This window comes from Molothrus ater, chromosome 6 (genome assembly GCF_012460135.2).
Source record: "Molothrus ater isolate BHLD 08-10-18 breed brown headed cowbird chromosome 6, BPBGC_Mater_1.1, whole genome shotgun sequence".
Taxonomy (NCBI): Eukaryota; Metazoa; Chordata; class Aves; order Passeriformes; family Icteridae; genus Molothrus; species Molothrus ater.
Genome location: NC_050483.2, coordinates 9,639,163 through 9,651,583, shown reverse-complemented (window position 1 = coordinate 9,651,583; position 12,421 = coordinate 9,639,163). Strand labels below are relative to the sequence as shown.

At 71.2% G+C, this 12,421-nt stretch overlaps 5 protein-coding genes across 7 annotated transcripts; 2 read left to right on the top strand and 3 right to left on the bottom strand.

Moving 5' to 3' along the window:
• Positions 1 to 117: 117 nt before the first annotated feature.
• LOC129046712 (proline-rich proteoglycan 2-like) lies at positions 118 to 1,389 on the bottom strand. The gene is made up of 2 exons (XM_054515074.1): positions 1,229 to 1,389; positions 118 to 685 (listed from the first exon to the last, which is right to left on the bottom strand). Exons 1-2 carry the CDS (start codon positions 1,387 to 1,389, stop codon positions 118 to 120), a joined length of 729 nt encoding a protein of 242 aa, XP_054371049.1.
• YPEL4 (yippee like 4) lies at positions 434 to 2,963 on the top strand. Its single transcript, XM_036385132.2, has 5 exons — positions 434 to 685; positions 1,229 to 1,540; positions 1,907 to 1,950; positions 2,049 to 2,157; positions 2,718 to 2,963. Exons 2-5 carry the CDS (start codon positions 1,388 to 1,390, stop codon positions 2,805 to 2,807), a joined length of 396 nt encoding a protein of 131 aa, XP_036241025.1. The 5' UTR covers positions 434 to 685; positions 1,229 to 1,387; the 3' UTR covers positions 2,808 to 2,963.
• A 361-nt stretch (positions 2,964 to 3,324) lies between these two features.
• SERPING1 (serpin family G member 1) lies at positions 3,325 to 7,506 on the bottom strand. The gene is made up of 9 exons (XM_036385175.2): positions 7,405 to 7,506; positions 6,650 to 6,718; positions 6,406 to 6,475; positions 5,774 to 6,299; positions 5,550 to 5,687; positions 5,266 to 5,469; positions 4,914 to 5,056; positions 4,407 to 4,626; positions 3,325 to 3,873 (listed from the first exon to the last, which is right to left on the bottom strand). The coding sequence occupies exons 3-9, from the start codon at positions 6,472 to 6,474 to the stop codon at positions 3,626 to 3,628; spliced, it is 1,548 nt and encodes a 515-aa protein (XP_036241068.1). The 5' UTR covers position 6,475; positions 6,650 to 6,718; positions 7,405 to 7,506; the 3' UTR covers positions 3,325 to 3,625.
• On the top strand, positions 6,723 to 8,640 carry UBE2L6 (ubiquitin conjugating enzyme E2 L6). Of its 3 annotated transcripts, XM_036385178.1 has the most exons (4): positions 7,022 to 7,051; positions 7,736 to 7,825; positions 8,200 to 8,386; positions 8,455 to 8,640. In XM_036385178.1, exons 1-4 carry the CDS (start codon positions 7,025 to 7,027, stop codon positions 8,613 to 8,615), a joined length of 465 nt encoding a protein of 154 aa, XP_036241071.1. In that variant the 5' UTR covers positions 7,022 to 7,024; the 3' UTR covers positions 8,616 to 8,640. The 3 variants fall into 3 exon arrangements, with proteins under 3 accessions (XP_036241072.1, XP_036241071.1, XP_036241070.1); XM_036385179.1 differs by lacking the exon at positions 7,736 to 7,825 and having other exon boundaries at positions 6,723 to 7,051; XM_036385177.1 differs by lacking the exon at positions 7,022 to 7,051 and having other exon boundaries at positions 7,523 to 7,825.
• A 183-nt stretch (positions 8,641 to 8,823) lies between these two features.
• Positions 8,824 to 11,362, bottom strand: SMTNL1 (smoothelin like 1). The gene is made up of 7 exons (XM_036383682.1): positions 10,754 to 11,362; positions 10,391 to 10,577; positions 10,199 to 10,232; positions 9,964 to 10,104; positions 9,358 to 9,460; positions 9,134 to 9,285; positions 8,824 to 9,052 (listed from the first exon to the last, which is right to left on the bottom strand). The coding sequence occupies exons 1-7, from the start codon at positions 11,360 to 11,362 to the stop codon at positions 8,908 to 8,910; spliced, it is 1,371 nt and encodes a 456-aa protein (XP_036239575.1). The 3' UTR covers positions 8,824 to 8,907.
• Positions 11,363 to 12,421: the final 1,059 nt, after the last annotated feature.

Genomic DNA, 12,421 nt, shown 5'->3' with positions numbered 1-12,421 from the left:
CCGGGTCACGTGGGAGGCCTGCGTCACGTGGGGAGGGGAGTGTCCTGTCAGGTTCTTGCTGCTCGTTTGCATCTCATTTGCATATCACCAGCGGCTCCTCCTAGGGGTTGCATCTCATCACAGTGGGGCTCCCCCTCTTCCCCCTCCCCCGATCCCTCGGGATGAGTGCCGGGATCGTTTGCATGACGTTCGCACGACATTTACACGCAGTCCCGCCCGCCCAGCCTGATTTACATCTGACAGGGGGGACATGAGGGGACAGGGGCACACGGAGGGACACTGGGGACAAGGCGGAACACGGGGACACGAGGGGACAGGGACACACGGAGGGACACTGGGAACAAGGCGGAACACGGGGACACGGGGGGACACAAGGGACACGGGGTCTGGAGGGACGGGGTATCCATGGGAATGTGGGGGGCCATGAGGGAGCGGGAGGTGCCCCGGGGGTCGCAGAGCATCCCCGGCGGCTGGGCTGACGTCGGAGGGCCGTGCGGTGACGTCACGGCGGCGGTGGCGGGCGGTGATGTCACGGCCGCGGGATGAGTCACGGTGCCGTGATGCGGCTCCCGGGCACGCAGGGCCCCCCCGCGCCCGCCCCGGGGACAGCGGCGACAGCGGCAGCGGCGGCGGGGACAGCGGCGGGCGGTGAGCGGCCCCGGCCCCCGGGAAGCCACGGAACCCGGTACCCCCCCATCGTGTCCCCCCGAGACCCCCACAGCCCCACCGAGCCCCCGTCGTGTCCCGCAGCGCTCCTGACATTGCCCCCCCACACACGGCGACATCCCTGTCCTCCTTCACCGCCACCGCAAACATCCCCCCCGGCACCCTCCCTCCTCCCGAGGACCCCCGGCACCCCTCCTGGGACCCCCAACCGGCCCTTTGGGACCCCCCTCATCGCATCACCCCCGTGAGGACCCCCACCAACTCCCGTCGGGACTCCCTCCATCCTTCCCTCGGTTCCCCATTCCCCCCGCTCGGTACCCGCAGTTCTCCCCCTCAGGACCCCCATCACCTCCCCGGAGACTCCCCCACGCTTCGAGAAGAGACCTCAGACCCATCCTGGGACTCCCCCCCGCCCCCAGTTCCGGTGCCCCCCCGGCTGTCCCGGTGTCCCCGCTGTCCCGGTGTCACTCCGCCCGCTCTCAGCCGGCTCCGTTCGCGGAGCGCCGACGCCTGGGAGGCTGAGGAGGGGTCCCCCCTCACCGCCCCCCTTCCCCCTCCGCAGGCCGCCCCCCTTTTCCGCCTCCTTCTGCCGGGGGCCCCCGGCGGAGCCCCCCGAGCCCGGCCGGGCGGGACGGCGGCTCTGGGCGCGCTGCTGCGCTGCTTCCCGTGCGAGCGGCTGTGCGGGGGCTGCGCGGTGCCCCCCGGGGCGCTGCCCCCGGCCATGCCGCCCCCGGGCCCGGCCCGCCGCCGCCTGCCGCCTGCCGCCCGCCTGCCGCCGCGCACCTTCCGCAGTTACCTGCCGCGCTCGCACCGCACCTACAGCTGCGTGCACTGCCGGGCGCACCTGGCCCGCCACGAGGAGCTCATCTCCAAGGTGCCACCGCCACCCCCGGGCCGGGTGGGCGCCGTCCCTCGTCTGCTGCGACAGCGGGAGTCCCCCTCGCCGCGTCCCCGGGGTGTCCTAGGACAGCGGGTGTCCCCTCGCCGTGTCCCCAGAGTGCTGAGTTTGAAGCATCCTTCCCCCCCGCCCTGCCACGGCGCGGTGTGCTGGCGGTGGCAGGTGACCCGTATGGCTCCCACGGAGGTGGCCGTGTCCCCCTCGGTGTCTCCGGGCTGGCAGGTGTCCCCCGCGGTGTCCCCAGGCCGGGGTGGCAGTGCAGCTGGATGGGAGCAGGACATGGAGGGAGGGGTGCCGGGGGATGTGGGGGCCCCACCGGTGACACCGGCCGTGTCCCCACAGTCCTTCCAGGGCAGCCACGGCCGTGCCTACTTGTTCAACTCCGTGTGAGTACTGGGGGCACCGGGGCTGGCAGTGGGAGGGGGAGCCCGGGGGTGCCTGGGCCGGGCGTGCCGAGCCGGTGGGAGCCCCGCTCTCGGTGTAGGGTGAACGTGGGCTGCGGGCCGGCCGAGCAGCGCCTGCTGCTGACGGGGCTGCACTCGGTGGCCGACATCTTCTGCCAGAGCTGCAACACCACCCTGGGCTGGAAATACGTGAGTGCTCCCCAGCTGGGACCCCCACCTGCTGCAGGCACCGCCCGGGGTCCACAACCCCTACCCTGGGCACCCCAACCCTTTCCATGGTTATCCCTGGGCACCCCAAACCCTGCTCTGGGCACCCCAACCCTTTCCATGGTTATCCCTGGGCACCCCAATCCCTGCTCTGGGCACCCCAAACCCTGCCCTGGCATCCCAACCCTTTCCATGGTTATCCCTGGGCACCCCAATCCCTGCTCTGGGCACCCCAAACCCTGCCCTGGCATCCCAACCCTTTCCATGGGCATCCCTGGGCACCCCAAATCCTGCCGTGGCACCCCAACCCTTTCCATGGGCATCCCTGGGCACCCCAAATCCTGCTCTGGGCACCCCAATCCCTGTCCTGGCCTCCCAACCCTTTCCATGGGTATCCCCGGGCACCCCAATCCCTGCTCTGGGCACTCCAATCCCTACCCCGGGCACCCCCGGGCACCCCAACCCTTTGCTGAGGACAGCCCCAAGGCAGTGCCCGTGGGGACACGGAGGGGTGACACTGTGTCGTCGTCCCCCCTCCCCAGGAGCAGGCGTTCGAGAGCAGCCAGAAGTACAAGGAGGGGAAGTTCATCATCGAGATGTCGCACATGGTGAAGGAGAACGGCTGGGACTGAGGCGGGGCCGCGGCTGGGACTGGGGGGCACCGGGGGGGGCGCTGGGTCACCCCCTCCTTGGCACCTTCGCTGTGCCCCCCGGCGGCCCCCGGGTGGCACCAGCCGCGGGGGTCGCGGGGCTTTTCTAGGGCAATAAAGGCGCTTTTTTTTAGGAAAGTTCTCGTTGTCACCTGCCCCCCACCCCCGCGCTGCCACCACCCAGCACACAGCCTGGCACACAGCCTGGCACACAGCCTGGCACAGAGCGGGGTCCCTGGTGGCCCCAGCCTGTCCCTTCCCCTCCTCACACGCAGGAGGCAGGAGGTGGTTAGTGCATTTATTGGGACCCCGAGCTGGCGGGGAAACTGAGGCACGGGAGGGCCAGGACACCCCCCCCCCCCCCGCCCCGGTGCCCTGGGAAGTGTGAAGGGAGAGGAGAGGAGAGGAGAGGAGAGGAGAGGAGAGGAGAGGAGAGGAGAGGAGAGGAGAGGAGAGGAGAGGAGAGGAGAGGAGAGGAGAGGAGAGGAGAGGAGAGGAGAGGAGAGGAGAGGAGAGGAGAGGAGAGGAGAGGAGAGGAGAGGAGAGGAGAGGAGAGGAGAGGAGCAAGGGACAAGGGATGCAGAGAGAAGGACGGAGGGAGGAAGGGATGAAGGGAGGGAGGGAGGAGGGGCAAGTGAAGGAAGGATGGGAAGAGAGAGAGAGGAAAGGGGTAAAGGAGAGAGGGAAGGAGGGAAGCAGGGAGAGGAGGAGGCAGGGATGGAGGGAGGAGGGAGAGGAGGAGGCGGGAGGGGAAGGATGGAGGGATGGGAGGAGGGAGGACAGGGACAGGGGGAGCAGAGTCAGGGCTGGGGGTCGCTGAGACGGCCCATGAAGACGGGGAAGTTGCCGGTGTCGTGCCAGAGGACGAAGAGGAAGGGGCGCAGGGCCTCCAGCACCAGGGCCGAGCGCGCCACCGAGGTGGCCATGGCCGCCGCCGCCTCCACACCGGCCTCGTCCAGCGCCAGCACCGCCCGGTGCCGCGCCGTGTCCACCGCGGCCGGGCCCCGCGCCAGCCCGCACAGCTCCGCGTCCAGGAACAGCCCGAAATCTGCGGCACCGGCCTCAGCGCCACTCCCGCGGAACACGGGGGCAGCGGGGGCCGAGGGGACACCAAGGGGACCCGGCGGCTCGGGGGGTCAGGAGAAAACCGGAGGGACGGGGACATGGAGACGCAGGGACACGAAGGACAGTGGGGACATAGGACACACGGCGGGGACACAGCGGGGACACTGGGGGGCGCCAGGGGACACTCAGGGATTGGGGAACACCGGGGAGATGGGGAATGTTCGGGCCGCTGGGGATAATTTGGGGATGCTGGGATGTAAGGGGACATTTAGGGGCGCTGGGGGGAGCGGGGCACATCCGGGGCACTGGGGACATGGGGGACGCCAGGGACACGGGAGTGTGGGGGGGCCTCAGGGAATACTGGGGACATTGTGGCCTTTGGGGACCCTTGGGAAAGTGACCCCCGGGGGAGGGGAGGGGCCCGTGAGATCCCGCAGTGAGGAAGGTCACCGCACCGGGAGCGATGTGACCCCGCGGCCCAGCCAGCCCCTGTGGTGACACCAGAGGTGTCCTTACCCATGTCGTGGACCAGAGGCACCACGTCCAGGGCGAGGTCGAGGCGCAGGCGGGGCAGGGACAGCGCGGTGGCCCGGGGCGGGGTGCGGGCCGCCCGCCGCAGCAGCGCCAGGAAGGTGGCGGGGTCCAGCGCCCGCTCCAGGCTCTCCAGAGGCTCCAGGGGCTCCCGCGGCATCAGCACCACGAGGCTCAGCCCCCCGTGCAGCTCCAGCCGCCCCACCTGTGGGGCAGACCCCCACTGACGGCCACTGCGAGAGCCCAGGGACCGTCACCCCCACGGTGCCACCAGAGAGGTGCCAGCCTGGCGTCCCTCAAAGTCCCAGGGGAGCGAGGTCACAGCCTGTGCCCCTTTCAGTGCCAGGGCAGTGACATCAGCCTGGAATCCTCCCCGAGTGCCGCAGGAGTTATATCACAGCCTGGCGCTCCTCCTTAGTGCCACTGGAGTGACATCATACCATTATCCCCCCAGCAGTGACCCCCTAGACCCCCAGCACCTGCTGGGGCTACCTGGACCCGCAGGCGGGAGTCGGTGAAGGAGGCCACCGGGTACTTGGCGCTGGTCATGGTGGGCACCATGCGGGGGCGCTGCCCGGGCCGCAGGAAGGGCAACAGCACCGTCTTCTTGCGGTCCAGAGGCGTGCGCCAGGCAGCTGCGGGGACACGGCACCGCGGCTGGGGCACCGGGGAGCACCGGGGGGGCCACACGGAGCGGCCTCAGCCCCGCGCCCCATGGATGCCGGGGGGATGCCCGGGGGATGCTCAGGGGGGATACCAGGGGGATGCCCGGGAGGATGCCAGGGAGGATGTCCCGGGGGATGCCCGGGGGATGCCCAGGGGATGGCGGGTGGTGGGACCGTACCGCGCAGGTGGACGGCGCTGAGCAGCAGCAGGCTGGGCTCGGGGGGCAGCGCGGAAAGCAGTGAGGGCAGCAGCCCCTTGCTGGCCTCCCGCACCCAGGCGTTGATGCGCTGCAGGTCCAGGCTCTCGTTGCCGCTCAGGGCGTACGGGCGGGCGCCGTAGAAGCGCAGGGAGTCGTTGAGGAAGCGGGGCCGGATCTGCAGCTCTGTGCGGCGGCACGGTCCAGGGTCAGCCCGGGTGCCCGGCGGGCAGCGGCGCCCCACCAGCACCCGGTGCCTGCCTCACCTGGGTGGTGGAAGATCTGGGCGGCCGAGAAGAGGCCTGGCGTGCTGGCCAGCTGCTGCAGGGCGCCGTGCACGCAGTGCAGCCCCTGCGGGTACGCCAGGAGGGCGGCCAGACGCTCCTGGGTTTCTCCGCGGGCGCCTGCGGGCAGAGGGGAAGCTCGGCTCGGTGCCCCGGCTGGGACAGCCGTGACACGGCGGCGCCGGTGCCCGAGGGCAGCCCCTCACCCAGCAGCAGGTGGGAGAGCCCCGTGGCGACGTTGATGGGGGAAAAGAGCAGGTTGGCGTCGGGCTCGGCCTGCTCTGCCATGCGCTGGTAGAAGTGGAGGGCAAAGGTGCCCAGAGCCTCGGCCACGGCAGCCCGCTGCTCCCCCGTGGGCTTCCCGCAGGTGTCGGTCGGCTCCTCATCCCCAGGGCACGGCGGGGCGCTGGTGCCGGGCGTGGGCACCGCCGTGGTGCCATGGGCTGCGGTGTCCAGCTCCTCCAGTGCCCACTCCGGCGCTGCGGGGCTGGGGCTGGGGACATCTGTGACACCCCAGCCATTGGCTGCGGTGTCCAGCTCCTCCAGTGCCCCCTCCGGCGCTGTCACATCTGTGACACCCCAGCCCGGCAGCCCCTCGGGGTGAGCGCTGGGGGTGGGCAGCACGTCCTGCGAGGGAGCCGGGGTACGAGCAGGGGGCACAGGGGGCACAGGAGGTGTCGGGGTCTCTCTGAGCAGTGGCATCCAACTGGGAGAGGTCTCCAGAGCGAGCACCTGGGCACAGGGATTTGTGTGAGGGGGGCATGGGGCACCCGGGTGGGGGACTCAGATGAGGAGGGGTGTCGGGCACAGGGAGCCCATGTCCCTGAGCCACACTTACCGGGGTGGCAGTGACCGCGGCTGTGGCCACTAGCCATGCCAGAGGCAGCCAGGGTGTCTTGATGGCCATGCTGGTGGGAGGGCACAGGTCAAGGACAGACACCCAGCATCCCCCACCCCGGCACCCCGCACCCCACTCTCTGCACCCCCCGTACCCCCACCCCGCGCAGCCCCACCCGGGGTGCCCCCACTCTGTCCCCCCCTTTGGCTGTGGGGGGCGGGAGGTGGCAGCGCCCCGGGCCCACCTGGGTGCCCGGCGGGTCGGTCCCTGCGTGTCCAGCGGCGCCGGGAGATCTGGCCGGCTCCGACCCTGCCTGGTTAAAAATTAAGGAGGTTCCCGTAAATCAGCCGGGACACGGCCGGTAATGCAGGGGCGGGCACGGGGGTGCGGAGGCAGCCAGGATGCGGCCCCGTGTCCCGTTTTGCTCCCGTCAGCCGCTCGTCTGCGCGGGTTGCTGGCTCTCTGTCACCCCTGGGAGCCCCCGCGGTGACGGGGGTCGCCGTCTGCCCCCGGCCCATCCGTCCCCACCCACCCGTGCCGGGGGCGCGGCCGCAGAACCTCGTCCCGCCCGCCCGGAGGCGTGACCCCACGGAGCCCATCCCCGTGGCACCGGGCACCGATGACCATGGCCGGGCGGATCGCCAAGGTGGGCACCGGGGGCACCGGGACGGGACCAGGACTCCGGTGCCGCTGCGGTACCGGCGCGGGGGTCCTGGTGTCCGTACCGGAGCGGGGACCGGGGGCAGCGGAGCTCGCGGTGCGCGGGTCCCGGTACTGGGGTGCGAGAGGGGGTTCTGGGGAGTGTTAGTGCCAGTGCGGGGATACCGGTACCGGGGTGCGGGAGAGGCGGTGCTGGGGGTGTCAGCGCCCGGTGAGGGGGTCCCGGTACCGGGCAGAGGCAGTGCGGGGGGTGTCAGTGCCGGTAAAGGGGTCCCGGTGCCGGGGTGCGAGAGAAGCCGTGCTGAGGGGTGTCAGCGCCCGGTGAGGGGGTCCCGGTACCGGGGAGAGGCAGTGCTGGGGGTGTCCGTGCCGGGGGTCCCGGTGGCGGGGTGCGAGGGAAGCAGTACCGGGGTGCAGGGTCTCCGGTGCGGGGGTGACAAATACCCCGGCACGTTTCAGTTTCGTTTCCCCGGCGGGGCGGCCCCGCCCAGGGGTGTGTCCAGAATTCCGGCCTCGTCCATAAAAGTGTGCCCGGTAAATAAACCCTGCCTATTAAGGCGGGGTCTGCAGGCGGCCCCGCCCAGAGAGGGGGTCCCGGGAGGAGGATTACCCTATGGAGGGGTCTGTGGGGACACACCTCCGCCCACACCTGCCCCACCCCTTCCCGCAGGAGCTGGAGGAGGCGCGGCGCTGGGAGGGGGTCCGCGACGTGCGGCTGCTGGACGGGAACGTGCGGCGCTGGGGGGGCCTCCTGCTGCCCGTGCGTGGGGAGAGGGCACGGGGGGACGGGGGGCACGGGGGGCCTGCGGGGGGTCCTGGGGAGCAGGGGCCGTGGGGGACATGCGGGCTTGAGGAATGATGTGCCCTGGGGACATGGGAGGGAGCGGGGGTGACCCTTGGGACGGGGCTGTCTCACTGAGTGAGGGTCCCCCGCAGGACAGAACTGGGGAGGGCCCCTCTGAGGACGCTGCGGGTCCTGGGCTGGGGACACTGGGTGGAGATTCCCCTCCTGAGGGGCTCGGGCTGGCACAGGAGAGTCTCTACGGGGGTCACTGGGTATCAGGGCTGGACAGGTCCTCCCCCCGCGATGGACGCTGCGGCAGAGGGGGCTGAGGTGCCCCCATATCCCGGCAGAACAACCCCCCATACAACACGGGCGCCTTCCGCTTCGAACTGACCTTCTCCCCAAACCACCCGCTGGAGCCGCCCTGCGCCACCCTCCGCACGCCCATCTACCACCCCAGCGTGGACCTCGAGGGCCGCGTCTGCCAGCCCCTCACCACCCACGGGCACTGGGAGCCCGCCACCCGCGCCATCCAAGGTGGGCACGGCGGGGACAGGGGCACGGCGCAGGGGGTGGGCGCCCCTCTGAGCCCCGTGCCCTTGCAGTGCTCCAGGACCTGCTGCTGCAGCTGGACAGCCCAGACCCGCGGCGGCTGCTGCGGCCGGACGTGGCCCGGGAGCTGCAGGAGCGCCCCGAGGAGTTCCGGCGCCGGGCAGAGGAGCACACCCGGCTCCACGCCGAGCCGCGCCCCGACCCCCGCACATGAGGCAATAAATTCTCTCCATCACCTGCTCCGGCTCCGTGGTGCCTCACTGGGAGGGTGGGGGGCTCCGGGAGTCGCTGCCCCCCACGTGCCAGCCCTGGGGAATGTCACCCTCCTGGTGGCAGAGCCAGGGCTGTGTCCCAGCCTGGTGACAGTGCCCAGACACTCGCTTGGTGCCAGCATTCCTCCCTCCAGTGACGAGGCCACCACCGCCTGGAACCACGGCCTTTACTGCTGGGGGACAGAGCAGGGGACAAGGAGGGGGATGGCACAGCTGGGGGGCTGTGGGGGTCACTCAGCGCTTCTTGGTCTTGACGAGCCCCTTGGCCACCAGGCAGCGGTACAGCTCCTGCACGTACGTGTACACGCACTTGGCGTCGGGCACCGGCAGCCGCACCATGTCCTCCACCTCCAGCAGCGGGGCACAGCCCGCCCGCTCCCTGCGGGAAGGGACACAGCGGTCACCGGCACCGGCCGGGGGTGGCCGGCGGGACCGAGGGGCCGGCGCTGCGCTCACGCACTCGGCGGTGGCGAAGGCCAGGGCGAAGTTGTCCCGGCGGGCGTTGGGCTCCAGGGCGGCGAAGTCGAAGGCGTCGGGGAAGAAGCTGTGCAGGAGGGCGCAGAAGGCCAGGCCGCTGCCCCAGCTCCCCGAGAAGTTCTGCACGTCCACGTTCTGCGCAGACAGCGGGGTCAGGCCACCCCCGGGCCGTCCCCGGACCCTCCCGCCGCCCCCGCCGGCACTCACCGGGTACCCGCGGGTGCGGGCGCGGCACCACTCCAGCAGCATCGTCTTGACCGTGGCGGCCCCCCCCGAGCGCCGCAGGTGTGGGGCTGGGCCCTTGGCAGCCCTGGGGGGACCTGGGATGTGGGATCCCCCACCCCCACCATCCCTCATGGGGACCCCAGCCCCTCTGTGACCCCATTGCCCAGTGGCTCTGGGCCCCCACTGCCCCATGGTCACACAGCCCCGCCTGTCCCACCCCACCTCACTGCTCTACGGACCCCCCATTCCTCCCTGTACCCCTCATTGCCCCATGCCCCCCAGTACCCCCTGTGTCCCATACCCTCCCTACTTGCCCCATGTCCCCCCTGTACCACCATTGCCCCACAGAGCCCCGGTTCCCCAATGACCCCATTGCCCTGTGCCCACCAACACCCCCACTGACCCATGCCCCCGCCATGCCCCCCAATTTCCCCTGTACCTCCCATTGCCTCACGGCCTTCCAACACCCCCACTGCTCCATGGCCCATCCATCCCACTGTCCCTGGCTGTCCTACAGCCCCCCCAAAACCCGGGGTCCCCCATTCCCGCAATGCCCCTCCTGCCCCCCACGGGGCCAGGCCCCCTCACCCTCCAAACTTTTCCAGGATGGCGCTGCGCCCCTGTGCCCGGGTCCCCACTCGTGGCCGTCCCCCGGCCCCCTCCAGCCTCAGCCTCTGTCCCGCCGAGCCGGGGGCTGCCTTGTCCCGTGTCCCCCCCGCTGGAGCAGCCCTGCAGGCACACACGGGTGGGACAGCCATGAGCAGGGCACTGTGAGGTGCCATCCCTGCCATGGGGTACTGGGGTGCCACCCGTGGGGACACACCTCGTGCTGCCCCCCGTGTCCTTGGCGGTGCCAGCTGCAAGGAGAGAGGAGGGGTCGGAGGGCTGGAAGAGGGCACCCACGGCCCCCCTGGGCAGCCCTGGCGCTCAAGGTCCTTTCCCTTGGGGAGGATGGACACTGTGGGGCAGCAGTGACCCCAGGACACTCGAGTGCCATTGCCCAAATGGCTCTTACCTGTGGGGGACACTGGGGATGCTGGGGACATAGGGGACGTAGGAGACGTGGGAGATGTAGGGGACATGGGGGACATGGGGGACGTAGGGGACATGGGGGACGTGGGGCTGGTGGCCCCCTCTGGGGACGAGCAGGGAGGGAACTCAGGCCACAGCTCGTCGTCCTCGTCCTGAAGCCAAGTGGGTTCCTGTAAGGAACAGGCAGGGTGGCATTGCCAGCACGGTCAGTGTCACTCACACAATGTCCCTGGCACTGTCATCCTGGCCCTGGCACTCTCACCCTGTCCCCATCCGTGCCGCAGCTGCCCTCCCCACCGCCTCCTGCCCTGGCTGTGCCGCCACCTCCCTCCCAACCCCTCCTCACCTGTCGGCGCTGGGAGTTGCCCGCTGCTGCCGGCGCCGCTTTTCCCTCGGTACCCTCCTCGGTACCCCCTCCGGTGCCCCCGGCTGTCCCTGCCCCGGCATCGCCAGCACCATCCCCGGCCTCCCCGGCATCGCCCCCGGCACCCTGGGGCGCTTCTGCCCCGCCATCCCCGGCAGCCTCTCCCCCTGCGCACCCTCCTGAGATCCCCGTACCCTCCCCTGAGCCCCCCGTGTCCCCCCCATCGCCCCCCGTGTCCCCCCCATCGCCCCCCGCTTCCCGAGCCTCCTCCCCACCCCCGGGAGCCGCTGCCTCCCCGCTGCCCTCCCCCGGCCCCGCAGCGGGGTCAGAGGGGGTGTCCCGGGTGGGGGTGTCCGGGGTGGGGCTACCGCGAGTGGGGGTGCCGGGGGTCGGGGTACTCGGGGTGGGGGTGCCGGGGGTGGGGGTGTCCGAGATGGGGGTGTCCGAGGTGGGGGTGTCCGAGGTGGGGGTGCCGGGGGTCGCCGTGGCGTTGTCCGAGGTGGGGGTGCTCGCGGCGGGATTTGTCGAAATGGGGGTTTCCGAAGCGGGGGTGTCCGAGGTGGGGGTTTCAGTGTCTCCCAGAGCCTCCATGTTGCTGCGGTCACTGCTGCAGGGGCACAGGGCTGTCACTGGGGTGCCCCCGATGACGCCGTGAGCTTGCCCGTGCCCCCCAGAGCCCCGGCTAACCCCCCTCCTGTCCCTGTCCTTGTCCCCATGCCCTCCCCCAGCCCTGCCACTCCTACGTTGGGCACCCCAGTTGCCCCACTCCGGCCCCCCCATGCCCCATCCCGGCACGCCAACAGCACAGCCCGGCCCCTTCACGTCTTCCTGCAGCCCCCCAAGCCCCAAACCAACCCTCCCACTGCCCTCATGCCCCATCTCAGTCCCCCTGTGCCCCCTCCTGCCCTCACGTCCCCTCCCGAGCACCCAGATCCCATCCCGGCCCCGCCATGTCCCCCTCCCGGCCCCACATGTCTTCTCCCTGCCCTCCCGTTCCCACTGCCGGTCCCCTATAACCCCTTCCCGGTCTCCCTTGCTGCCCTCCGGCGCTCCTCCCCGGTACCCCCCAGCCCGCTCCCTCCCGGCCGCTCCCGTAGCCCCGGTGCTCCCGGAGCCCCCCGAGCCCCTCGGCCCGTACCCTCCGGCTGCTCCCGCTCCGCCGCCCCTGCTGCGCCCCGGCCCCCCCGCCCGGCGCTATTTTTACCCGGCGGGGGCAGGTGCCGCCTTCACTCACCGCCCACCCGCGGGGCACGCGTGGGGCCGGGCCGGACACCCGGGCACGGCTGGGGAGGGGGAACGCGCCGACACCCCTCCCGGACAGTGGCGAGACCCCAAAGCAGCCCGCGGGGAGGGGACCGAACCGTACCGTGCGACCCGAGGGGCACAGGGGACACGGACACCCTGGGCAGGGACAGGGAGACTTGGGGGTCACAGGAACACGGGCGAGGTGGGGAACACAGACACGCGGGCGTGTTCGGGGGACACAACGGGGACACGGGCACACAACGGGGGACACGGGGAGCGCGGGGGGAGCAGACTCCCGAGGGCAATGGGAGGCACAGACACGCGGGGACACAGGTCACACGGGGACAGCCCGGGCAGGACGGCGGGACACAGGAGGACCCGGGGACACGAGGAACAGGGCACACA

Coding starts and splice junctions, on each gene's coding strand:
- SERPING1 (XM_036385175.2), bottom strand. CDS start 6,474: ATGGCCATCAAGACACCCTGGCTGCCTCTGGCATGGCTAGTGGCCACA. Junction 5,470..5,549: donor CCAGATCTTCCACCACCCAG/GTGAGGCAGGCA, acceptor GCCGCCGCACAG/AGCTGCAGATCCGGCCCCGC. Junction 4,627..4,913: donor ACTCCCGCCTGCGGGTCCAG/GTAGCCCCAGCA, acceptor TCTGCCCCACAG/GTGGGGCGGCTGGAGCTGCA.
- UBE2L6 (XM_036385177.1), top strand. CDS start 7,679: ATGGAGGGGTCTGTGGGGACACACCTCCGCCCACACCTGCCCCACCCC. Junction 7,826..8,199: donor GGGGGGGCCTCCTGCTGCCC/GTGCGTGGGGAG, acceptor ATATCCCGGCAG/AACAACCCCCCATACAACAC. Junction 8,387..8,454: donor CGCCACCCGCGCCATCCAAG/GTGGGCACGGCG, acceptor GTGCCCTTGCAG/TGCTCCAGGACCTGCTGCTG.
- LOC129046712 (XM_054515074.1), bottom strand. CDS start 1,389: ATGGCCGGGGGCAGCGCCCCGGGGGGCACCGCGCAGCCCCCGCACAGC. Junction 686..1,228: donor AGGCGGAAAAGGGGGGCGGC/CTGCGGAGGGGG, acceptor ATGGGGGGGTAC/CGGGTTCCGTGGCTTCCCGG.
- YPEL4 (XM_036385132.2), top strand. CDS start 1,388: ATGCCGCCCCCGGGCCCGGCCCGCCGCCGCCTGCCGCCTGCCGCCCGC. Junction 1,541..1,906: donor ACGAGGAGCTCATCTCCAAG/GTGCCACCGCCA, acceptor GTGTCCCCACAG/TCCTTCCAGGGCAGCCACGG. Junction 2,158..2,717: donor CCACCCTGGGCTGGAAATAC/GTGAGTGCTCCC, acceptor CCCCCTCCCCAG/GAGCAGGCGTTCGAGAGCAG.
- SMTNL1 (XM_036383682.1), bottom strand. CDS start 11,362: ATGGAGGCTCTGGGAGACACTGAAACCCCCACCTCGGACACCCCCGCT. Junction 10,105..10,198: donor GACACGGGGGGCAGCACGAG/GTGTGTCCCCAC, acceptor GTGTGCCTGCAG/GGCTGCTCCAGCGGGGGGGA. Junction 9,461..9,963: donor ATCCTGGAAAAGTTTGGAGG/GTGAGGGGGCCT, acceptor AGGTCCCCCCAG/GGCTGCCAAGGGCCCAGCCC.